At 44.0% G+C, this 25197-nt stretch overlaps 1 protein-coding gene and 1 long non-coding RNA gene across 8 annotated transcripts; one reads left to right on the top strand and one right to left on the bottom strand.

Annotated features, from left to right (window-relative positions):
- Positions 1 to 1042: 1042 nt before the first annotated feature.
- Positions 1043 to 23488, bottom strand: PRDX1 (peroxiredoxin 1). Of its 7 annotated transcripts, none has more exons than XM_025420276.3 (6): positions 23467 to 23488; positions 15307 to 15423; positions 12282 to 12435; positions 11800 to 11922; positions 9795 to 9925; positions 1043 to 1407 (listed from the first exon to the last, which is right to left on the bottom strand). In XM_025420276.3, exons 2-6 carry the CDS (start codon positions 15410 to 15412, stop codon positions 1322 to 1324), a joined length of 600 nt encoding a protein of 199 aa, XP_025276061.1. In that variant the 5' UTR covers positions 15413 to 15423; positions 23467 to 23488; the 3' UTR covers positions 1043 to 1321. The 7 variants fall into 7 exon arrangements, with proteins under 7 accessions (XP_025276061.1, XP_025276060.1, XP_035554823.1 ...); XM_025420275.3 differs by lacking the exon at positions 23467 to 23488 and adding an exon at positions 18089 to 18285; XM_035698930.2 differs by lacking the exon at positions 23467 to 23488 and adding an exon at positions 18066 to 18151.
- Positions 18199 to 19955, top strand: LOC125752586 (uncharacterized). The gene is made up of 2 exons (XR_007402497.1): positions 18199 to 18316; positions 18904 to 19955. It is a non-coding gene; the product is annotated as an uncharacterized LOC125752586 (long non-coding RNA).
- Positions 23489 to 25197: the final 1709 nt, after the last annotated feature.

Raw genomic sequence — 25197 nt, 5'->3', positions numbered from 1 at the left:
AATTGACTTCAAGGGATTTATTCCCCTTTCCCATATTTAGAAATCCCTTACGATCCCTCAGACCATTATTTCTTAAGTAAGATTTTGAGAAGAGGATGGGGGGAGGGGTGTCAAAGGGAGAGGAAGACTACCTGATGACCAGGAAGCCACAGGGCTGGATCTCAGGACCCTGGGATAATAACCTGAGCCACCGAGGTATCCTTCTAACTTCTCTTTTACAGAGCCAGTACCTGGCATTTATAAGAGGCCAATCTTCAAGTTCTCATGCAGCCCTGGAGTAGTTTTAATATCAATGTCCAAGTAATTTCATTAGGGCCTCTAACTAAAACCTGCAATTTGCACTTTAACCTATAGCACAAATCGCAATGCTTTAAGCCAATATTATGGCAGGTCTGGTTTTCACCCCCAGATACAATAATGTCTTGGTTCAGTTCCATTTTCTGGGTCTACTTGCATATCCTCCTGCCCCCAATTTAATTTTCTAAGGCAGCCTTTCTAAGTTAATATAGAATGGGAGAAAATATTTACACATCATATATCTGAGGGATTAATAACCAAAATGAATTTAATTTTCTCCTAAGGGATCCCTGGGTGGCGCAGCGGTTTAGCGCCTGCCTTTGGCCCAGGGCGCGATCCTGGAGACCCGGGATCGAATCCCACGTCAGGCTCCCGGTGCATGGAGCCTGCTTCTCCCTCTTCCTGTGTCTCTGCCTCTCTCTCGCTCTCACTGTGTGCCTATCATAAATAAATAAAAATTTAAAAAAATAATAATAATTTTCTCCTAAAATGGGAAAGCAAAGCAGTGTGTAAACTCCTCTCAAAATCAAAAGCTAGGGCAGCCCGGGTGGCTCAGCAGTTTAGCGCCACCTTCAGCCCAGGGTGTGATGACCCTGGAGACCCTGGATCGAGTCCCACGTCGGGCTCCCTGCGTGGAGCCTACTTCTCCCTGTGTGTCTGACTCGGTTTCTCATGAATAAATAAAATCTTAAAAAAAAAAAAAAGTCAAAAGCTAGTGCCCCCCCAAAATAAACAATCAACAAGGTCTCAGTTCAAGTTTAATAGAAACAACAAAAGATCAAAAGTGATGCCTTGCTACTACTGTACATATCAGTTGGCCTGCCCCATAGCACACCTCAGACCATTCTCTCCAGAGGAAGAAAGGCTGGCCTCCCCAACCCCTGCAGGAAAGGGCGGTCTTGTCCCATACCACATACCACATCTGCAGAGTCTAAAGTCTTGTTATAAGCATGACAATAGTACAAAAAAAGATTCTGTTTTCATGGATCCCCCACTACAGCCCGGATCTAAAATGGCGAGGCGCTCACTTCTGCTTAGAGAAATATTCTTTGCTCTTCTGGACATCAGGCTTGATGGTATCACTGCCAGGCTTCCAGCCAGCTGGGCACACTGCAAGACAAAGTACTATTAATTAATAACCTGCTCAATGGTTAGCTCCACTCTCCTCCTGTGGACAAATGGAGACAAACGGACAAAGGCTCAAAACCAAATCTGTTTAAGAGGCTGACCACTCAGGAACCAGAAAGCCTATGCTACAGTCTGAAATCATTCAAGCAGCTTAGGGCAACTATAAACATGTAATTTAATCCTCACCACAGCCCTAATACTATTACACCTCAATTTATTCTTGTAGCACCTAAAATTTAAAGAAAGTACAACTCCAATCATATGCTTTGTTCTAGAAATAAATACATAGGACAAAAAATATCCCTCTGCCTTGTGTCTCTCATGAATAAATCTTTAAAATAAACAAAGCTTGTTAACAGTAGAGAGTGGGTGAACAGGCATTTGTATTTCCTCAGAAATGTTATGTATGCTTCACATATATTATTTTTAAAAAGCTGAAATTGCAGGAAGCCTGGGTTGCTCAGCAGTTGAGAGCCTGCCTTTGGCCCAGGGCATGATCCTGGAGTCCCAGGATCAAGTCCCACATCAAAAGTGATGCCCTGCTACTCCGGCTCCCTGCATGGAGCCTGCTTCTCCCTCTGCCTGTGTCTCTCATAAATAAATAAAACCTTAAAAAAAAAAAAAAAAGCTTAAATGATTTTTAACAAATGGCGCTGGAATCAGCTGGATTTCCACACACAAAACAATGAAAATGGACCCTCCTAATTCTTCACTTCACCTAACGAAAAGAGTTTAGGAGTGCCTCAGTGGCTCAGCTGGTTGAAGAGCCAACTCTTGCTTTCAACTCAGGTCATGATGGGACTTGGAATCAACTCTCTGCACTCAGCAGGGGTCTGCTTGAGATTCTCTACATCTCCCTCTGCCCCTCCTCTCCTTGGCTCTTTTAAAATAGATCTTTAAAATTAAAAAATTTAAAACAGGAAAAACTTCATGACCTTGGATTTGGAAATGTATTCTTAAGATAGGATAATGAAAGCACATGCAACAATAAACAAAGTGGACTTGATCAAAATTCAGAATTTTTATACAAAGAACATTTTCAGGAGTTAATATAGAATGGGAGAAAATATTTACACATCATATATCTGAGGGATTAATAACCAAAATGAAAAAAATAGTAGTAATAACCAAAATGTATAAAGAAACAAAAAGACAAACCAGTTCAAGATGGGCAAAGGACTTGTGCAGACATTTCTACAAAGAAGGAACCACAGGGGGCAGCATCCCGGGTGGCTCAGCGGTTTAGCGCCATCTTCCACGCCCAGGGCCTGATCCTAGGGACCCAGGATTAAGTCCCACGTCGGGCTCCCTGCATGGAGCCTGCTTCTCCCTCTGCCTGCGTCTGTCTCTCTGTGTTTCTCATGAATTAATAAATAAAAATCGTTTAAAAAAAGGGGGGGGGGGAATCCCTGGGTGGCGCAGCGGTTTGGCGCCTGCCTTTGGCCCAGGGCGCGATCCTGGAGACCCGGGATCGAATCCCACGTCGGACTCCCGGTGCATGGAGCCTGCTTCTCCCTCTGCCTATGTCTCTGCCTCTCTCTCTCTCTCTCTCTCTGTGTGACTATAATAAATAAATAAAAATTACAATAAAAAAAAAAAAAGAAGGAACCACAGGGAGCCCTGGTTGGCTCAGCAGTTTAACACCTGTCTTCAGCCCAGGGCATGGTCCTGGAGTCCCAGGATCAAGTCCTGCATCGGACTCCCTCTATGGAGCCTGCTTCTCCCTCTACCTGTGTCTCTGCGTCTGTCTGTCTCTCATGAATAAAATAGAATCTAAAAAAAAAAAAAAAAAAAAAGTACCACAAACAGTCAATAAGCATATGAAAATACGCTCAATATTACTAGTCATTAGGGACATGAAAATCAAAAGCACAAGGACACCTCTACATACCCATAAGACTATATAGTATTAAACAAAAGTAAAGAAAAAGACACTGTTGGCAAGGTTGTAGAGAACCCTTGGTATCATTGCTGGTGCAAATATGAAATGGTACAGCTGATATAGAAAACAGTTTGGTAGTTCCTGAAGAAGCCTAACAGAATTACATGACCTAGTAATTACATTTATAACGTAAATTCCCAAAATAATTGGAAACAAAGATCCACACAGCTGCTTAACAGTATCGAAGCAGCGTTATTCACAATAGCCAAAAGGTGAAAATGCTGTGTTCATCAACAGATGATGAATACACAAAAGGATATATACATAAAATGGACTATTCAGCCTTTAAAAAGAATGAAGTGGGCAGCCCCGGTGGCACAGCGGTTTAGCACTGCCTGCAGCCCAGGACCTGATTGATCCTAGAGATCCGGGATCAAGCCCCACGTCGGGCTCCCTGTGTGAAGCCTGCTTCTCCCTCTGCCTCTCACTCGCTCACTCTGGGTCTCTCATGAGTAAATAAAATAAAATAAAATAAATAAAAAGAATGAAGTTTTGACAGCCATTGCAACACAAACCTTGAATACATTATGCTAAGTGAAAGAAGCCAAACACAAGACTCCTAACTCTGGGAATAGTGGAAGGGACAAGGTGGGCGGCAGATGGGGTGACGGGGTGACTGGGTGACCGACACTGAGGGCGGAACTTGACGGGATGAGCACTGCTCGTTATACTAGATGTTGGCAAATCAAATTCCAATAAAAAATATACAAAAAAAAAAGGGATCCCTGGGTGGCTCAGCGGTTTGGTGCCTGCCTTTGGCCCAGGGTGCGATCCTGGAGTCCCGGGATCAAGTCCCACGTCGGGCACCCAGCATGGAGCCTGCTTCTCCCCTCCTCCTGTGTCTGACTTTCTCTCTCTCTATCATAAATAAATAAGTAAATCTTTAATATATATATATATATATAATATATATATTTTTTGTGTGTATATATATATATACACACACACAAAAAAAACCCACAAATGGACAAACATTGCATGAAATATTTAATAGACAAACTCGTAGACAGAAAATGAAAGTTACCAAAGAGCTAGAAATAAAGGGGAATGAGAAGCTATTGTTTAATGGTTGTAGCTGTCTGGGACGATGAAAACATTCAGAAACTATTAGTGATGGATGCATGACATTGTGTATGTAATTAATGCCACTAAACTGTATACTCTAAATGGTAAATTATGGCATACGTGTTACATTAAAATTTAAATTAAAAAAACTTTAATGACTTACCCTCATACCAAGAAATAAGCTAAGTAAGTAAACAAAGCTAGAACTGTGTAAAACCGTAATACTGAGCTGCTTCCCCCCTCTGGTAGCCCTTGAAGGATCTGAATAAAGCAATGTTTGCCTCTTTAGTGTTAACCCTGCCAAACTGGATAGCCTGAAATAAAAGGGGTGGGTAGGACCCCCAAGGAGGCCCTACTTGTTCACTAAGTAACTCCCTTCTACCCCTTGGTAACAAAAAGTCTGAGTTTGAATTTCATACATTTATGAATGTTATGCAGAAAAAGCATAGCTGCTGGGGCATCTCTGTGGCTCAGTTAACCATCTACCTTCCGCTCAGGTCGTCATCTCAGGGTCCTGGGATCAAGTCCCACATCAGGCTGCTATTCCATGGGGAGACTGCTGCTCTCTCTGCCTCAGTCTCAGTTATCTCATAAATAAATAAATAAAATCTTAAAAAAAAAAAAAAAAAAGGTAACTTCCAACGTTTTTCTAAAATCCTGAGCTAGCAATGCTTCTTGGGCTAACCTGAGAGACTAAGGGAAGGAAACCAATCTCTGATTTTTCACTTCCATCTGCTATTCCATCTTCTAGGAGACATGTAGTCACCAGAGTCCAGTAATTTAACAGCAAGCCTCACTTATTCAAGGGGGGGAGGGGAGGCCGGTGAAAGCCCCTTCCAGTCCAAGAATATCTTAAGCCTTAGGTATCACTTGGAGCAGTCTAAAAATAAAGTATGAATGGGAGAAGTGCCAAATTGCAGACCCAGCTGCTGTTACTTTCCTGAAATCTCTACTTCATGGTTATTATTAGTAGCTTTAGTGGCACCAAGGGTTAAAACACAGGTCATGGGACTCCTGGGTGGCTCAGCTGTTGAGCATCTGTCTGCCTTTGGCCCAGGGCGTGATCCTGGAGTCCCAGGTTCAAGTCCCACATCTGGCTCCTACATGGAGACTGCTTCTCCCTCTGCCTGTGTCTCTGCCTCTTTGTGGATCTCTCAAGAATAAACAAGATCTTAAAAAATCTTTGAATAAAGAAAACAAAACACAGGTCACTAAGCATATAAAAAGTACCTCAAAAAAAAAAAAAAAAAAAAAAAAAGTACCTCAGGGAAGCAAAGACCAGACAAGGGCCAGCCAGAGGTTTGGCAGTAGGTGCTAACAGGTAATTAATCTAAGAAAATAAAGCTTTAGAACACCATAATTATAAATCATGATACAAAATAAGGAAAAATAATGAACCAGAAAAATCTTGTCAACTTACTCTCACTGGCACTAAGGCCTCATGGCACTTAAGAATAGTTAAGGGGCATCTGGGTGGCTCAGTCAGTTAAGCATTTGCCTTTGGCTCAGGTCACGAACCTGGGGTCCTGGGATCAAACCCCCTCATGGGGCTCACTGCTCAGTGGAAAAGTCTGCTTTTCCCTCTTCCTCTGACCCTCCCCCACCCACCCATTCTGTTTCTCATAAAATCTTAAAAAATAGGGTCCCAGATGGTTAAGCATCCCTTCAGCTCAGGGTCCTGGGACTAAGTCTGCTTGTCCCTCTCCCTCTGCCACTCCCCCATGCTTTGCGCACTCTCTCAAAAACAAGTTTTAATCCTAAAAAAAAAAAAAAAAAAAAAAGGCAGCCTCAGTGGCGCAGCGGTTTAGCGCCGCCTGCAGCCCGGGGTGTGATCCTGGAGACCCAGGATCGAGTCCCACGACGGGCTTCCTGCATGGAGCCTGCTTCTCCCTCTGCCTGTGTCCCTGCCTCTCTCTTTGCTCTCTCTGAATGAATAAATAAATAAATCTTAAAAAAAAAAAAAAACATATTAAAAATAATAAAAAGGGCAGCCTGGGTGGCTCAGCAGTTTAGTGCTGCCTTCAGCCCAGGGTGTGGTCCTGGAGACACAGGATCGGGTCCCATGTCAGGTCAGGCTCCCTGCATGGAGCCTGCTGCTTCTGCCTCTGCCTGTGTCTCTGCCTCTCTCTCTGTGTCTCTCATGAATAAACAAATTAGAATAGAATAAAATAGAATAGAATAAAATAAAATAAAACAGAATAAAATAAAAAATTAATTAGATTAAATTTAAAAAATAAAATAATAAAATAAAATAAAAATAAAACAATTATCAGTGACAAGACAGAAAGCCTCACTTGATTGTTTCATATCCAGGAGTGTTGTTTTTTTCTGAATCAATATGGAATCCAGAAGAACTGGTTGCATTCCACCATAATCCAGCTTTCAAATACAACCAAAATACTAAGTCTCCCAAGAAAAAATGACATCAGTCATGGCAACTTCAGTAAGAGAACTTACAACACAGAGAAAGCCCTAAACACTGACTTTTTCAGTATTACCTTAAAAAAAAAGATGGTTATGAATCTGGTTCCCAGTTTCAACATTTACTATGAAGAAATGCTATGTTTAAGTATTATTAGTTCATGGGGGCAGCCCGGGTGGCTCAGCAGTTTAGCACCACCATCAGCTCAGGGCATGATCCTGGAGTCCTGGGATGAGTCACACGTCAGGCTCCCTGCATGGAGCCTGCTTCCCCCTCTGCCTGTGTCTCTGCCTTTCTCTGTCTCTCATGAATAAATAAATAAATAAAATCTTTTTTTTATATATATATTTTTTTAAATTTTTATTTATTTATGACAGTCACACAGAGAGAGAGAGGCAGAGACATAGGCAGAGGGAGAAGCAGGCTCCATGCACCAGGAGCCCGACATAGGATTCGATCCCGGGTCTCCAGAATTGCACCCTGGGCCAAAGGCAGGTGCTAAACCGCTGCGCCACCCAGGGATCCCATAAATAAAATCTTTTAAAAAAAAGAAAAAAAAAAAAGAAAAGGTTGGTTTATGGGGGGCACCTGGTGGCTCAGTGATTGGAATGTGTACCTCTGGCTCAGGTTGTGATCCAGAGGTCCTGGGATTGAGTCCCCCATCAGGCTCCCTGCGTGGAGCCTGCTTCTCCCTCTGCCTAGGTCTCTGCCTCTCGGTCTCTCATGAATAAGTTTTTTTTTTAAGATTTTATTTATTCATTCATAGAGACACAGAGAGAGAGAGAGGCAGAGACACAGGCTGAGGGAGAAACAGGCTCCATGCAGGGAGCCCGAGGTGGGACTCGATCCCGGGTCTCCAGGATCACACCCTGGGCTGCAGGTGGTGCTAAACCGCTGCGCCACTGGGGCTGACCTCTCATGAATAAAATCTTAAAAAACAATTAATACATGCAAAGTATCTCACAAAGTGGTTGGTATTCATTAGGCTTTCAAGTGGGAACTATCCGATAAAACATAAAGGCTGCACACAGAAAGCTGTGCCTGTTCTTGTGAGATGAGAAGAGACCAAACCAAGACTGAAGATTGAAGCTTCAGAGTTATCAAAACTTGGGTTCAAAAGTCTAGCCTGGGCGGGGAGAATCCCTGGGTGGCTCAGAGGTTTGGCACCTGCCTTCAGCCCAGGGCATGATCCTCAAGTCCCGGAATGGAGTCCCACATCAGGATCCCTGTATGGAGCCTGCTTCTCCCTCTGCCTGTGTCTCTGCCTCTTTCTCTCTGTCTCTCTCACGAATAAATAAAAAAATCTTTTTTTTTTTTTTTATTTTATTTACTTATGACAGTCACAGAGAGAGAGAGAGAGAGAGGCAGAGACACAGACAGAGGGAGAAGCAGGCTCCATGCACTGGGAGCCTGATGTGGGATTTGATCCCGGGTCTCCAGGATCGCGCCCTGGGCCAAAGGCAGGCGCCAAACCGCTGCGCCACCCAGGGATCCCTAAATAAAAAAATCTTAAAAAAAAAAAAAAGTCTAGCCTACATGCAAGGAACTAGTAAAAGTCCAACAAAGGACTTTGCCACTCTCCAGCTCCCTCAGTCTTTGTGCTGAATCTCATCCCCCACCAGGGGGCAGTCTCAGCAGCCATCTATCTGCTTCAATACACTAAGAGTCCACACATGCTGCAGCAAATGGTGCCTTTGGGTATCATGGTCACTGATCCATGTTAGCTTTTCACTCTAGGCAAGCCACTACTTTTGGGTCCCCCCAACAGACACCACTAATTCAGACTCTTAACTTCCATGTTCTGTATCACAAAATCAGAGCTGAAATGGGCTTTAGAAAATTAGTCTGAAATATTTATCACCTAAAAGAAAAAGTATTAAGGCAAATTCAAACCAAGTACACCTGTGCACTTCATCCGACATCAGTAGCACTTCATTGTAACTATCTTGTCCTCAGTTACATGAAATTTGAGAGCTTATGAGGTTCTCCATACCCCACAGACCAAGCACTTGCAGCCTCAGGACTTAAGCCCTTAAAAACTAAACTCACTCTTAGGGTAAGACTGTCTCATTCTATCAACAACTATACTCCACTCCAAGAGGGGGTAAAACTCAAAAAGCTACAACCTAGGATGCCCAGGTGGCTCAGAGGAAAAACACCTGCCTTCAGCCCAGGGCGTAGATCCCAGAGTCCTGGGATCAAGTCCCACATGGAGCTCCCTGCATGGAGCCTGCTTCTCTCTCTGCCTGTGTCTCTGCGCCTATTGTCTCTCATGAATAACTCTTTAAAAGGGGGGGGGGGGGGCAGCCCAGGTGCTCAGTGGTTTAGCACTGCCTTCAGCCCAGGCTGTGGTCCTGAAGATCCAGTCCCACATCAGGCTCTCTGCATGGAATTGAGCCTGCTTCTCCCTCTGCCTTTGTCTGTGCCTCTCTCTGGGTCTCTTATGAATAAATTAAATTTAAAAAAAAGGGGGGGGATCCCTGAGTGGCTCAGCGGTTTAGCGCCTGTCTTTGGCCCAGGGCCATGTATTACTTTAAAAAACAAAAACAAAAACAGTACAACGAATATGGATCAAAGGGATTAATCTCTTCTCCCAATAAACACTTGTCAAGAATGGCATGCTATATGTCAAGATGGAATTCTCAAACTTTTCGTTTTGCCCTTCTACACACCTAGGAGATCCTCCTACATGCCTTTAGTAAGTTAACAGCTGCAACAGTGATTCTAAATGAGCAGGGCAAAAGCTGGAACTATGCAGCTTCAACAAAATGCCTTTATATTATCCTCCCTGAACTTTTCCATTACCTCACCAAACCACCCACTATAATCCAGAGATTTTAATTTCTTGAAAAGACACTTTTATTTGGTAGACCTTGTTCCTGCCATCTTTCCTATCCTACCTACCATTCTGTTGTCAAGTCAGCAGGTGGATTGGCTTACCTTCCCCATGCTTGTCAGTAAACTGGAAGGCCTGAACCAGTCGCAGTGTCTCATCCACAGAGCGACCAACAGGAAGGTCGTTTACAGTGATCTGCCGAAGGATACCTTTATCATCAATGATAAAGAGGCCCCTGGGAAAAAGAGATTGAAAGTTTGAGGGAAATGCAACACAGGTTTAGAAATCGCTTTGTTAGAACACAAACTCAATAGAAAGGATTATCTGCTGGCCTCTCCCAGACTTGCACTGGCTTTGTCTTCTTCCTGCATAGAGAATGAAATAAGAAGGGCAGCCCAGGTGGCTCAGCAGTTTAGTGCCACCTTCAGCCCAGGGTGTGATCCTGGAGACCCAGGATCAAGTCCCATGTTGGGCTCCCTGCGTGGAGCCTGCTTCTCCCTCTGCCTGTGTCTCTGCCTCTCTCTCTCTGTCTCTATGAATAAATAGGTCTTTAAAAATAATAAAAAAAAAATAAAATAAAAATAAAAAGGGCAGGGGTGGCACCTGGGTGGCTCACTGGTTGAGCATCTGGCCTTTGGCTCAAGTCATGTTGTTCCCAGGGTACTGGGATCAAGTCCCGCATCGGGCTCACTACAGGGAGCTTACTTCTCCCTTTGCCTATGTGTCTGACTCTTTCTCTGTGAAAAGAAAAACCAATCTCTATACCAAGATCAGAGTCCTATGCTTTTTTTTTTTTTTTTTTTAAGATTGTATTTATAGGGGCATGATCCTGGAGTCCCGAGATTGAGTCCCCCATCAGGCTCCCTCTGCATGGAGCCTGCTTCTCCCTGCCTATGTCTCATGAATAAATAAAATCTTAAAAAAAAAAATGTATGTGTACATGAAACAAAGACACTCAACCACTGAGCCACTTTTCTTTTTTAAAGGAATAATGAAATGAAATCATCGTGTTGTACAGTTTATACATTAAAGGGAGTACTGGCTGGCTCACTCAGTGGAGCATGCAACTCAGTCTTGAGGTTGTGAGTTCAAACCCCACGTTAGGTAGAGTGGACTCAAAATATTTAAAAAATAGGGCAGCCCCGATGGCACAGTCGTTTAGCGTGGCCACCTGCAGCCCGGGGTGTGATCCTGGAGACCCAGGATCAAGTCCCATGTCGGGTTCCCTGCATGGAGCCTGCTTCTCCCTCTGCCTGTGTCTCTGCCCCCCCTCCCCCGTCTCAATAAATAAATAAAATCTTAAAAAAAAAATCTTTAAAAAATAACTAAGAGGGGCACCTGGGTGGCTCATTCAGTTAAGCATCCAACTTTTTTTTTTCTTTAGTTCGAGAGAGAGAGAGAGAGAGAGAGACAGAGAGAGAGAGAGAGAGAGAGAGAGAGAGAGAGGCAGAGACATAGGCAAGAGGGAGAAGCACGATCCTTGGGAAGCCCAATGTGGAACTCCATCCCAGTACTCTGGGATCATGCCCTGAGCTGAAGGCAGACCCTCAACCACTGAGCCACCCAGGCACCCTAGCATCCAACTATTGATTTTGGCTCAGGTCATGATCTCAGGGTCAAAAGATCAAGCCCCATGTCCAGCTCCAGCATGGAGTCTACTTCTACTTGAGATTTTTCTCTCTGCCCCCTCTCTAAAAATAAAAACATAATTGAAAATAAGTAAATTTTATATAGTGATATAAGTCAATTATTGTTCAGCAAATTAACTGAGGGGGGGAAAAGAAAAAGAGTTTACAGATCAGGCCTCTACCTTTCTCCAAAAGGCTCTCAAGTCAATTGGTTTGCTTGGGGTTTTTTTGAAGATTTAATTTTATTATTTATTCGTGAGAGACACACAGAGAGAGAGAGACAGAGAGACAGAGAGACAGAGAGACAGAGACACAGGCAGAGGGAGAAGCAGGCTCCCTGCAGGGAGCCTGACATGGGACTGGATTCCGGGTCTCCAGGATCAGGCCCTGGGCTGAAGGCGGTGCTAAACCACTGAGCCACCCGGGCTGCCCATCTATTAGATAATTTTGATGAAATGTCAGCCCCCTGGCAGGTGTATACCTGAACGAGATGCCTTCATCAGCCTTTAAGACTCCATAGTCCTGAGCAATGGTACGCTTGGGGTCTGATACCAAGGGAATGTTCATGGGTCCCAGTCCACCTTGTTTCTTGGGTGTGTTGATCCTACAGCAAAAGGCACACACACAATCACATTCATTCAAACTACTGTGTAGCAAAAGCATTAACTTTATTCCTTCCCATTTTTCCAGCATTCCTAATCTAATTATCCCAAAAAACAAAATTTTTTCCAACAGTAAAGTGAGTGCCTGACGACTGTTAACGTCACCAGGGTACACTCAGCTGCAACCCAAAGCTGCTTCTCCTCAGCTGCCAGGTAAAAAATAAAGGAAGAAATCAGAGCGCCTTTGCACTCCCATCAGGAGCCAGAAGGCAATACTTGAGCAAGTCAATTGTCAAAGCCACACCAGTCCCATTTACTACTTGGTTCAAAGTTTATATGTGAAATCAACCACGAGATTTACCAAGCCAGGTGACAGAAATGAGAATCCACAGAAGCACCAATCACTTGACAGTTGAGTTTCTTAAATTCTTCTGCCCTGTCACTGAAAGCAATGATCTCCGTGGGGCACACAAAGGTGAAGTCAAGAGGATAAAAGAAGAATACAACATATTTTCCTGGAGGAAGAAAAAGAGCCACAAGTTTGCCTTTGAAACACACTTCCTGGGGGATCCCTGGGTGGCTCAGAGGTTTGGCACCTGCCTTCGGCCCAGGGCATGATCCTGGAATTGAGTTCCGCCCTGGGCTCCTTGCATGGAACCTGCTTCTCCCTCTGCCTCTGTCTCTCATGAATAAAAGGAAAGAAAGGAAAAGAAAGAAAAGACACTTTCTTATTTTACAAAGCATAAACACCAAGGGGCACCTGGTGGAGTACATGACTTTTGGGGAGGGGGCCACAGGGAGAGAAGGAGAACACTTTATTTTACAAAGCATAAACACCAAGGGGCACCTGGTGGAGTACATGACTTTTGGGGAGGGGGCCACAGGGAGAGAAGGAGAGAGGGAATCTTAAGCAGGCTCCACGCCCAGCAGAGCCCAACAGGAGAGGAGGCTCAAGGTCACAACCAAGTTCACAACCTAAGCCAAAATCAAAAGTCATACTCTTAACCACAGTGCTCCTGCAGGACTCTTGATCTCAGGGTTGAGTTTGAGTCCCATGTTAGCTGTACAGATTACTTAAAAATAAAATCTTGAGGTGCCCAGGTGGCTCAGTCTGTTGAGCATCCAACTCTTCGATTTTGGATCAGGTCATGATTTCAAGGTGGACTCCACACTCAGAACGAGGTCTGCTTGAGAGGCTCTCCTTACCCCCCTTGCACAGGAGGCACACTCTCAACTATGAAATAAATGAATCTTTGAAAAAAGTAATAAAGTATCAAAAAAAAAAAAAAAAAAGAACAGTAAAACCCTAAAGACCTTTTCCCATGGAATTTTTTTTTTTTTTTTTTAAGGAAGCCTTAAGTTGATGGTAGACAACAACTGCTAAATGCCAAAACTGAACACAGAGGTCTCCCAGCAGCTACCTTTAGAAAATTTTGTGGTAGGAGAGCCTGCATGGAAAAAAAAAGTTCCTTTCATTTTTGTGCTTTATTTTCCTGCCTCCCCATTAGCTGCCAATTAGAAGATAAACACTGTTCAGTCTGATTTTCATCTCTAAATAGTTACAATTAGCACAACACTAAGTTCTCCAATGAAAAACAGCAAAACCAAGGATGCAATTTACCTAACTAGATAGTCTGATGCCAACGCTTAAAATGAATGCATAGGAAAACCTCAAATCCTGGATTCTATGCAAGTCAATAGAGACCAAAGAGAAACTAAAGCCTTTAACACTTAGTCCACTATGAACCACAATTACAGGACAGTAAGATTTAAATGATCTTTAAAAAAAAAAAAAAAAAATCAACACAAGGGATCCCTGGATGGCTCAGGGCCTGCCTTTGGCCCACAGCTTGATCCTGGAGTCCCGGGAGTCCCACACCGGGCTCCCTGCATGGGGCCTGCTTCTCCCTCTGCCTAGGTCTCTGCCTGTGTCTCTCATGAATAAATAAATAATAAAAAATAATAAAAATAAAATTAAAAAAATAAATCACCACAAATATGTTCCTAACAAGCCTAGTTAGACAACAAAATGTCTGAGGCAAAAATTAAAAAATCCTGATAAAGCAACAGGATCTCTAGCTTAAATTTTCCAAAACTCATGCAGATTACCAGTAGAAGTATATATTCAACTGGCCAACCAGCCTCTCACCACACCTAAGAGGCCGCGTTACTGAAACAGTGCCAAATATTCACTCATTTCCAGGTAGCAGCAATGTCTGAAAATCAAAAACTTTTTGGAGATTTACTTTGAAAACCAAAATCAAAAAAAAAAAAAAAAAGAAAAAGAAAAGAAAACCAAAATCACAAGAAACTCCCTCATCTAAACAACCTCTCCAGGGCTTTACCTAACAAGCACTTTGAAGCCTCAGCAGGTCAAGCCCTGGAGGAACAGAGAACAGCTCTTTCTAAACCTCCTGCCTTTACCCTTGGGCCAAGGTCACCTCCCAGTGGTGCTACTTACCTTGTTTGCCAGAGAAGCTTCTTCCCTCCATTGGGCCCCTTCTTAACTGCTTCTCATTCCAAACAAGTGTGATGTGTTAGGAAACCTTAGTCACACGTTCCTCCCATAAACTGAATCCAGGAACTAATTACTGCACCACTAAGTTAAAAGGTACACTTAACACCTGAGTTTCAGATTTGCATTTCAAGGAATCTGTACATCAACTATCTCAGAAAAACCCTCCCCTCATTCCAGGACTGCAAGGTTTAAAAAAAAAGAGGAAGAGCTTTATCAGATTGCCAAGGTCTACCTGAAACTTAACAGGAAAAGAAAACTGTTCCAACTCTTCTCTTAGGGCAAAACAGTCAGGAGAATATGCCTAAGCCTCTGCTAATAATACAGCAACTCTGATATACATCTCTTTTTTTTTTTTCTGACATACATATCTCAAAAAATTAATGGTGTAAGCTCCAAAGACTTGAAGGAACAGAGAGTATGTGCACACAAGGGGGTGGGGTGGGGGGAAGAGAGGGAGAAGCAGACTCCCTGCTCAGCAAGGAGCTGGATTAAGTGCTCCAGATCTGGGATCATGACAGAAGCCAAAGGCAGATGCCTAACTGAGCCACCCAGGCGCCCCAAGACTTGAGCTTTCAAGGAGTATCTCCAATAGAATTGAGGAGTACTGAGAAAATAATTGAGCTATTATGTCCAGGCATAACAAAGCATGGGCTTTTCCCGTAAGCAGTCTGAACCTACAGGATTATCCGTCATCATGGTTGGTAATCACTACATCACTTCAACATAAAAACAGCCACCTACTCTGAAGACTGACCTAGGAGGGAGAAGTCGTTTTACAATCAAACCTAACAGATATACAGAAATCTAATGATCCATCCTAGATGGTAAAATAATTCCATTTTAATAAATCTAATATAATTACTCTTACCTTTGTAGTCAGATAGGCTGAGGTCTTTGAACTGGCCATCTGGCATAACAGCTGTGGCTTTGAAGTTGGGAGCAGGATGCCCAATTTTGGCATTTCCTGAAGACATCTTGCTATGGGCTGGAGAAAAGAGGAAGTAAATTAGAAACAAGCCTTATTTTTCTAAGTAACCAACACCCTTCTACCTAGACACTTAGCTACAAAATAAAAGAATTATCCAGTGGCCCTAAATATACATACTAATTTTTTTATATTAGTAAGACGCATCTGAGAAAGCTCAGAAAACTGAGCTTTCTAACTTATGAAACAAAACCAAATATTACAGGGCGCCTGGGTGGGTCAGTCCTTTAAACATCTGACTCTTAAAAAAATAAAATAAGGGAACCCTGGGTGGCGCAGCGGTTTAGCGCCTGCCTTTGGCCCAGGGCGCGATCCTGGAGACCCGGGATCGAGTCCCACATCGGGCTCCCGGTGCATGGAGCCTGCTTCTCCCTCTCCCTCTCCCTCTGCCTATGTCTCTGCCTCTCTCTCTCTGTGACTATCATAAATAAATAAAAATTAAAAAATAATAATAATAAAATAAAATAAAAATAAAAAAATAAACGTCTGACTCTTGATTTAAACCCAGTTCATGAACTCAAGGCTAAGCACCGAGCCTGCTTAAAATTCTTTCTCTCTCTTCCCTTCCCCTGCGCTAGAAGACTCACTCTTAAAACAAAAAAAATCAGGGCAGCCCCGGTGGCGCAGCAGTTCAGCGCCGGCTGCAGCCCGGGGTGTGATCCTGGAGACCCAGGATCGAGTCCCACGTCGGGCTTCCTGCATGGAGCCTGCTTCTCCCTCTGCCTGTGTCTCTGCCTCTTTCTTCACTCTCTGGATGAATAAATAAATAACTCTTTAAAAAAAAAATCAGAATACTTCTCTGAACATCAGCTTTTGTTTTCCTTTAAAAACAGCAATTTTTAAAAATTGAAGTAACCTCTTACTTTTCCTAAACGATCATTTATGCAGTGACATTTTCTTCTGTACTCTCATTATGCAAAAAGCTCCAGAAAAAGAAGGTTCGATATCAAAGCTGAGCCCAAATGAACAATTCCACAAACAGAATGTCTGATCTCTAGAAGTGGTCATGTTGCCCTTTCTCTGGACTGCATCTTTATCTGTCTTCAGAATTCAAGAAGTCCACATGACCTTTCTCCAGGTACATTTGCCCAAAAGACCGCACACCCCTAATCCAACTCTGGTTTTCTGTTTTTGTTTTTGTTTTTGTTTTTTTAATTTATTCAGAGGCAGAGAGAGAGAGAGGCAGGCAGAGGGGCTGCCCCCCTAATCCAAGTCTTTAAGAGACATGATTCCCATCTGCTAAATTGCAAAACTTCAAGGGTTGTGTTTAAGCCCTAGAAGTCCTTTCAAAAGTAGGTTTCTGGGCAGCCCCGGTGGCGCAGCGGTTTAGCGCCGCCTGCAGCCTGGGGTGTGATCCTGGAGACCCTGGATCGAGTCCCATGTCAGGCTCCCTGCATGGAGCCTGCTTGTGCCTCTGCCCCTTTCTCTCTGTCTCTACGAATAAAGAAATAAAATCTTTAAAAAAAAAAAAAAAAAAAAAGGTGGGTTTCTGACCTCAGGGCCAGGATTCTGGAGCAGCAAGTGGAACAAGGGTCTATTGCTGGGAAGCCTAGCTGGCTCAGTTGGTTGGAAGCATGTGACTCTATCTCAGGGCTGTGGGTTAGAGCTCCATGCTGGATTTAGAGATTACTTAACCTTAAAAAAAATCCTTACTGCAAAACAAATCATTGCTAAAAAGCAATGCTGCACTGGATTCACTCAGGTCAACACAAAGTTAAGGAATTAAGATGTAAACCAGTAAGTCATCAGTTTGAAAGGCTCAAGAAGCTAATTTCCCAAATCCCAAACTTTTTTGGTGCATAAAACCAAGCATCTATTATTGCAAACTTTCTATTGCTAACGCCTTTTAAAAAAAAAAAAAAAAACCTAGTAAGGCAAGTTGCAATTTGGCGACCAAATATAGAGGGGGTGTGTGATCCTAACATAAACGACCTCCTCATCCAAACCTGCTTTTCCACGTGGTTCTCACGTCCACTAAAGACCGACTCGGCGGGGTAAAGGCCCTTAGACCTCAAGGCGGCGTGGGCCTCGGTGGATCTGCCCATGAACTTCCAAGGCTAAAGGCACGCCCCCAAATCCCGCTTCAGGTTCCCTCCTGCCGCTCCCATGAGAAACCCCACCACAGCACTTAGGAAAGCACTAGCCGCCCCCCCTAAAAAAAAAAGAAAAAAAAGCAGTCTTGACAAATTTGAGATCACTACAACCCTATTACACAAACGCAAAAAATAAAGCCAGGGTAGGAAATCAGTACCGGAAACTGCCCATGTAGGCCCAGCGGAGGGCCGGGAACAGTCATCACCTCCACCACACGACAGGCGGGTAGCCTCAGGTCAGTTTCCAGGTCCACTCTAGAAGATTCCTGAGCCCGCCCCGCCCGGAAGGAGCCTAGCTGAGGAGAGCCCACCACTACCACGAGGCCCCCTCGCCGCGCCAATGAGCGCCCTCCGCTCGGGTTGCCGGGGGAAGAGGAAACTCGAACCGACGTTAGCCTCAGGGTTTAAACAGGTCCCCGCGTCCGTAAGGGAGGGCGCGCGGACCGCCTAACTACTCTCGAGCGCCAGACCTCGTCCAGCCACCTCCCCCGTCACAGCACCCAAGCCAAGTAGGGCAAGACCCTGGGAGAACCAGGAAAAGACGACGACCGGGGCGTGGAGAACCTTCTCACCAGCGCTGAGGAGACTAACCGCCGATAACCAGTCAGGAAGAAGACGCGTGAGGCGAGCGCGGGGCGCTGCCTTTATAGCCTGCGGGGCTCTCGCGAGAGTCAGAGCGGGCTGGGGGTGCAGGAGGAGGAGAGGGAAGGGGGATCTGGCCCCGCCCCCGCCCCAGCCAACGCGCCCCGCCAGAATGACTCAGCACTTTCCCTCGCGGTGGGCGGGCTCGGGCTCGGAAGGTTGGGATCCCCCTCCCTGCTGCCGACCGTTAGGGTCGGGGAGCCGAGGGCGGCGGTGTCGAGGCCCCAATGCCCCTGTTACTCTGGGGTCTCTGCGAGGGTCTCCTGCGCGTCCTGCCCTCAAGACCCAGACCGCGGTATTGGTCTTGCCCCACGGAGGATTACGTCTAATCCACATCAAGCACTTAAAATTGTCAAGTGTTTCTCACATATGCCACCCCGATCCCCGCAGCCTCTGCCGTAGTGCTGCCTCAGTACCTAGACAACCTCCTTCATTATTCTGATTTACAGGATTGCTGCTCTCCTTCTCCCACCCACTCCTAACGCAGCGGCTAGAGGGAATCTTTCTGAAATCTGATCAGTTCACTCCTCTGATTTGTGGTTTTAAAAACTGGGGCTCCGTAGTCTGTTTCCTGAGTTAAAACTCATTGTCATTTTATGTGTGGCCTTGATTGTTCTCACCCGTAAAATGGAAAAAAACTAGTAATTCCTTGGGATCATCTTTGTGGCTTACTTAGCACAATTCCTAGTTCTTATTATACGTTAGAAATGTTAGCTGTTATTATAGAATTCTTCCTTGCTCCTAGCTGGATTGTAACACCCAGAACAATGTGTCGCTGTTTCAAGACTTCAGGCTTTTGTTCAAATATGAAGAATCTGTTCCCTCCTAGTAGACCTAGAGAAAATGTCTTTGAAGACCGCCGAAGCATGACTTCTGGAACTGTTCCGGACCTTGGCTCATCCTCAAAAGTCCTGGAAAGCTGTTCTGGCTTTTGCTCCTCCCCAGAATTTATCATTCCGTCCTTTGTGCCCAAAACAACATCCTGTAAGGCCAGAAGCTATACAAAATACCTCTTTAAAAAAAATATATATTTTGTTTATTTATTCATGAGAGACACAGAGAGGCAGAGACACAGGAAGAGGGAGAAGCAGGCTTCATGCAGGGAACCCGACGTGGGACTCGATCAGTGGGACTCGATCAGGCATCTCCAGGATCACACCCTGGGCCAAAGGCAGCTCTAAACCACTGAGCCACAGGGGCTGCCCTCTTAAGCTATTTTATATGTTTATATGCCTGTCTCTTCTTGCTACATTGACTTTCTGGAAAGTAAGGTTTGGGTTACACACACCTCATGTCCCTAAGACATAACAGAGCACTCGATATAAAATAGGCGCATGTAATAAATACATTATGTCCACACTGCCTCTATCACGACCCCCCAACCACCACCATCCTATTAACTGCCTTATGTATCATAGCAGGATAAAAAATGGGAACATGCTGGGACGCCTGGGTGGCTCAGCGATTGAGCATCTGCTTTCTGCTCAGGGAATGATCCTGGGATCTGGGATCCAGTCCCACATTGGACTCCTTGCCAGAAGCCTGCTTCTCCCCCTGCCTGTGTCTCCACCTTTCTCTCTATGTGTGTCCCTCATTCATGAATGAATAAATAAAATCTTAAAAAAAAAAAAAAAAAAAGTAAGGGATCCCTGGGTGGCGCAGTAGTTTGGCACCTGCCTTTGGCCCAGGGCGTGATCCGGGAGACCCTGGATCGAATCCCACGTCGGGCTCCCGGTGCATGGAGCCTGCTTGTGTCTCTGCCTCTCTCTCTCTCTCTGTGTGACTATCATAAATAAATAAAAAATTTTTTAAAAAGTAAGAAAATTTTAAAAAAATAATGGGAACGTGCTGTGTCAAGGTGCCTGAGCATCTCAAAATTTTTCTGCATTTATCACCCTATCTAGCAACAATCATAATTTTGTTTGTTTCCTTCTCTACCTGAGAATGAACAGTTATTTGGCCATTATTTATTTCCTTCAAGAGGCAGCAGGGGAAATGTAGAAGTTCAGAGCTTTATAGTGGATGGTTATTGCTATGGGCAGGTTAAACCAACAACACACAGTCCTATTTCAGCCAGAAAAAAAAAATTATTGTATCTTCCATGTGCCTGGACTGGGGCACTTGGGCTTATTTGTGTCATTCAAAAACCAGAAGAGGGATCCCTGGGTGGCTCAGCGGTTTGGCGCCTGCCTTTGGCCCAGGGCGCAATCCTGGAGTCCTGGGATCGAATCCCACATCGGGCTCCCGGTGCATGGAGCCTGCTTCTCCCTCTGCCTATGTCTCTGCCTCTCTCTCTCTCTCTCTCTCCCTCTCTGTGTGACTATCATAAAATAAAATAAAATTAAATAAAATTAAATTAAATTAAATTAAATTAAATTAAAAAAAACAGAAGAGGGATGCCTGGGTGGCTCAGTGGTTGAGTGTCTGCCTTCAGCCCAGGTCATGATCCCTGAGTCTTGGGATGAAGTCCCACAAGGGGCTCCCACAGAGAGAGAGAGAGAAAGAGAGAGGCAGAAACACAGGCAGAGGGAGAAGCAGGCTCAACACAGGGAGCCTGAAGTGGGACTTCATCCAGGGACTCCAGGATCACACCTTGGCCGGAATGCAGAAGGCTGAAAAGTCACTCATGAAAATAGACCGTTTCTAAGAATAATTTCCTTTGGTCCCCACCATCAGCACTGAAATTGCCTGCACTTGGGAAAGGGTAACAACAACAATAAAAAGGAATGTGTTGAAAAGTCAAATAGTAGCCACACAAACTGCCACCTATGAAATTTACTTAGTAAGTTTCCTCTAAAATCCTTAAAAAGAAAAAAATAGGTGCATATCTGTTACTAAGTTGCTGGTTGCTGAAAGCATTAGGTGGGGCATTTGTTAGGAAGAATTACTTGGAAAAAAAATTGCTTGGTGGCAGGGCAGTTACTAAGAAAATGTTTGCATGACTCATGTTTTGCTCTATTTCTTAGACGTGAGGCTCTTAAATTTTTCTCTGCCGATTCAAGTAAGTATGGCTCTTTGCTGGGTGAAGCACCAGTTCCCAGCTCAGTTCTTAAGAAGATCTGATTCCCTACACCTAACTTTTTTTTGTTGTTGTTAAGAATTTATTTATTTAGGGATGCCTGGGTGGCTTGGCGGTTAAAGCGTCTGCCTTCGGCTCAGGACACAGGGCAGGCATCCCAAAAATAATTTAAAAACTGTTTAATGAAAATGTTTTCCTTGTTAATTACTACTCCTGTTGCTGAACTATTACAAATTGAAACATACAAGATGGAGAAAAAAAAAGAAATATACAAGATAAGATTTCTATAAGCCATATCCTCCCCAAATATGGCCCCAATGCTATGGTGCATTTCCTCCTGGGTTCTGCATAACTGTAATTGCCTGTACCTTATGATGGTGACTCAGTTTTCCCACCACCTTTCTCTGTTTAAGCTAGCATGAAACCTTTGTTCATAAGATGTTCTTAGACATCATCTGGTCTTCATTTATTTATTTTTTAAGATTTTATTCATTTATTCATGAGAAGCACACAAAGAGAGAGAGAGGTAGAGACACAGGCAGAGGGAAAAGCAGACTCCGTGCAGGGAGCCCAACGTGGGATTCGATCACGGGTCTCCAGGATAACACCCTGGGCCGAAGGTGGTGCTAAACCGCTGAGCCACCCGGGCTGCCCTGGTCTTCATTTAAACAAAATATCACAGCGCTGATTTACTATGGTAAACGCAGTTAACTGATTCATGAACAGCCATTGCCCCTTCTTTATAGCTAATTAGATACTGCAGGCAAGGCAGTTCAGTAGAAGTATAAAGCAAATGTCCTGTAACAGTGATCATTTTAACAATAGGAGTTGCTAACCTAATAATAGTCTATCATAAATTTATAAAGCATTATATTATACCTATAAACCATTAACGGTAAATGTATATACCATTAAAGCTAAATGCTGGGCAGCCCCTGTGGCGCAGCGGTTTAGTGCCGCCTGCAGCCTGGGGTGTGATCCTGGAGACCTGGGATCGAGTCCCACGTCGGGCTCCCTGCATGGAGCCTGCTTCTCCCTCTGCCTGTGTCTCTGAGGCCTCTCCCTGCTTCTCCCTCTGCCTGTGTCTCTGAGGCCTCTCTCTCTCTCTCTCTGCCTCTATGAATAAATAAATAAAAAAAAAAAATCTTAAAAAATAAATAAATAAATAAAATCTTTAAAAAAAATAAAATAAAATAAATTAAAAAAAAAAAAAAAAAAAAAAAAAGCTAAATGCTTTCTTCTAATTGCCTCAGTTACGGTTTTTATCTTCTACCCTTTCTACAGGTGTCATTTTATTTTACTAAACTTGTCTTATATTTACAATAAGGGCCTCTGTGTCACACAGCTTTAGGGGGTGATATTCACTTTATGTTTTCCGTGAATAGTGTCCCAGGAATTGGGCAGCACAGCAACCCTGTTTGTAGTAATGTTTCCAGTATTGCGGACCTTTCATGAAGTGAAATATTATAACTCGGGATCCCTGGGTGGCTTAGCGGTTTGGCACCTGCCTTTGGCCCAGGGCGTGATCCTGGAGACCCGGGATCGAATCCCATATCGGGCTCCTGGTGCATGGAGCCTGCTTCTCCCTCTGCCTATGTCTCTGCCTCTCTCTCTCTCTGTCTCTCATGAATAAATAAATAAAATATTTTTTAAAAAAGGAAATATTAGGGATCCCTGGGTGGCGCAGCGGTTTGGCGCCTGCCTTTGGCCCAGGGCGCGATCCTGGAGACCCGGGATCGAATCCCATATCGGGCTCCTGGTGCATGGAGCCTGCTTCTCCCTCTGCCTATGTCTCTGCCTCTCTCTCTCTCTCTCTCTGTGTGACTATCAAAAATAAATAAAAATTAAAAAAAAAAAAGGAAATATTATAACTCTTGGTTACTTGCATGATTGAATATTTACATATGAACTGTTATCTCCTCAAAAAATATATAGAGCCCTAGACCCTCAGAGTTGGAAGGAATCACAGTTAACTAATTTATTTATTTATTTTTTTTAATTTATTTATTCATGATAGTCACACGGAGAGAGAGAGAGAGACAGAGACAGAGACACAGGCAGAGGGAGAAGCAGGCTCCAAGCACCGGGAGCCCGATGTGGGATTCGATCCCGAGTCTCCAGGATCACGCCCTGGGCCAAAGGCAGGCGCCAAACCACTGCGCCACCCAGGGATCCCCAGTTAACTAATTTAAATTTTAGTTCCCACCATGTACCATGTACTCTTCTAGGCCCTGCCCTCCATGCCTTGCACTAAGCATGGAGCTTAACATCCAACCTTCTACCCATTACCAGAATCCCTTCTTTAGTAGGCCTAATCGTCTCTGGGCCTTGACTTGAACACTTCCATGATGACTGACTCCTAGGTGCTCATATTGGTGCTCTCTGGACTGTCCATGACACCTAACAAGGGGCGGCAATTCAGCTGCATAGAACTATAATATTCTCCTGTAGAATACAGTCTCCCTGCCTTGGGTGGCTCACAGAATTCTAGAATAGTTTATTACACAAACGTACATAAATGAGATCCCATGTAACTCCCCTCAGCCTTAGTTTTATCCTCATGAAAATGATGTAACAGAATTATCTCTCACAGAGTAAGTTAACCATTCTTATGATCATCATTATCTGTATCAAAATTTGTTGGTTTGGCTCCAACCTATCATCTGAGTCTGTCAAAGAACTAATGGATTTGGGGCACCTGGCTGGCTCAGTTGATTGAGTATCCAAATCTTGTTTTTGGCTCAGGTTATGATCTCAAGGTTCTAAAGTCGAGCTCCAGGCTCAGCAGGGAGTCTACTTGAGAGTCTCTCTTTCTTCCTCTTCCCCTGCTCCTCCCCCACTAAAATCTTTATAAAAAACTAATGAGGTTTTTTAAATTTGTATTTATTTATTCATGAGAGACACACAGGGAGCCTGATGTGGGACTCGATCCTGGGACCCTAGGATCACACCCTGGGCTAAAAGCAGGCACTCAACCATTGAGCCACACAGGCATCCCAAGAAAAATAAAGTGTTGATTTGTCTTCTCTTCCTCCGTCTTCCGTCTCCCCATTTTTAGGAGAACTAGAATGAATGCACAAAGAAAGTTGAGACCAGAGCATTAAAGCAGAATTGCTCATGGAAAAAAAATTTTAAAAATAAAAAATAAAAAAGAACTGCTCATGGAAGCACCATGGTGGTGTATCAGTAAGCTGGACTAACAGCAGGATTTGCAGCCTATGTTTATACAGTTAAAGTGGGACTCTACTCTAATGATTTGATGCTTCAGAGGCTATTGCTCAAATCCTTTTTACCCCCTAAAACCAAATCCTTATATATATTTTAAGTGTTTTTTTTTAAGATTTTATTTATTTATTCATGAGAGACACACAGAGAGAGAGGCAGAGGCACAGGCAGAGGGAGAAGCAGGCTCCATTCAGGGAGCCCGACATGGGACTCGATCCTGGGTCTCCAGGATCACGCCCTGGGCTGAAGGCAGCGTTAAACCGCTGAGCCATCAGGGCTGCCCTTTAAGTGTTTTTTTATAATTTTTTTAAAGTTTATTTATTTATGACAGACACAGAGAGAGGCAGAGACATAGGCAGAGGGAGGAGAAGCAGGTTCCATGCAAAGAAGCCAATGTGGGACTCGATCACAAGACCCCAGGATCATGTCCTGAGCCGAAGGCAGAAGCTCAACAATTGAGCCACCCAGGTTTCCCAAAACCAAATCCTTATATATTTTTTTTTACCAAATCCTTATAAACATAAGCATTTATCAGTTATTTTCAGCCTCAGTGTTATCAATATTTTGATCCTGATAATTCTTTTTTGGGAGTGTGGGGGCCTGTCCAGGGCATGATAGGATGTTTAGCAATATCCTGCCCTCTATTTTTTTAATTTGTTTATTTATTCATGAGAGACACACAGAGAGAGAATCAGAGACATAGGCAGAAAGAGAAGCAGTCTCCATGCAGGGAACCTGATGCAGAACTCAATTTCGGTACTCCAGGATCACGCCCTGAGCTGAAGGCAGACACTC

The sequence above is a fragment of the Canis lupus genome, chromosome 15 (assembly GCF_003254725.2).
Source record: "Canis lupus dingo isolate Sandy chromosome 15, ASM325472v2, whole genome shotgun sequence".
Lineage (NCBI taxonomy): Eukaryota > Metazoa > Chordata > Mammalia > Carnivora > Canidae > Canis > Canis lupus.
Note: the sequence above shows the minus strand (reverse complement) of the source record. Positions and strands in the feature narration are given on the sequence as shown.

Coding starts and splice junctions, on each gene's coding strand:
- PRDX1 (XM_049094493.1), bottom strand. CDS start 16,125: ATGCAGGAAGCCCGACGTGGGACTCGATCCTGGGTCTCCAGGATCACA. Junction 11,923..12,281: donor CATTTCTGTCACCTGGCTTG/GTAAATCTCGTG, acceptor CTTTTGCTGTAG/GATCAACACACCCAAGAAAC. Junction 1,408..9,794: donor TACTGACAAGCATGGGGAAG/GTAAGCCAATCC, acceptor TTTGTCTTGCAG/TGTGCCCAGCTGGCTGGAAG.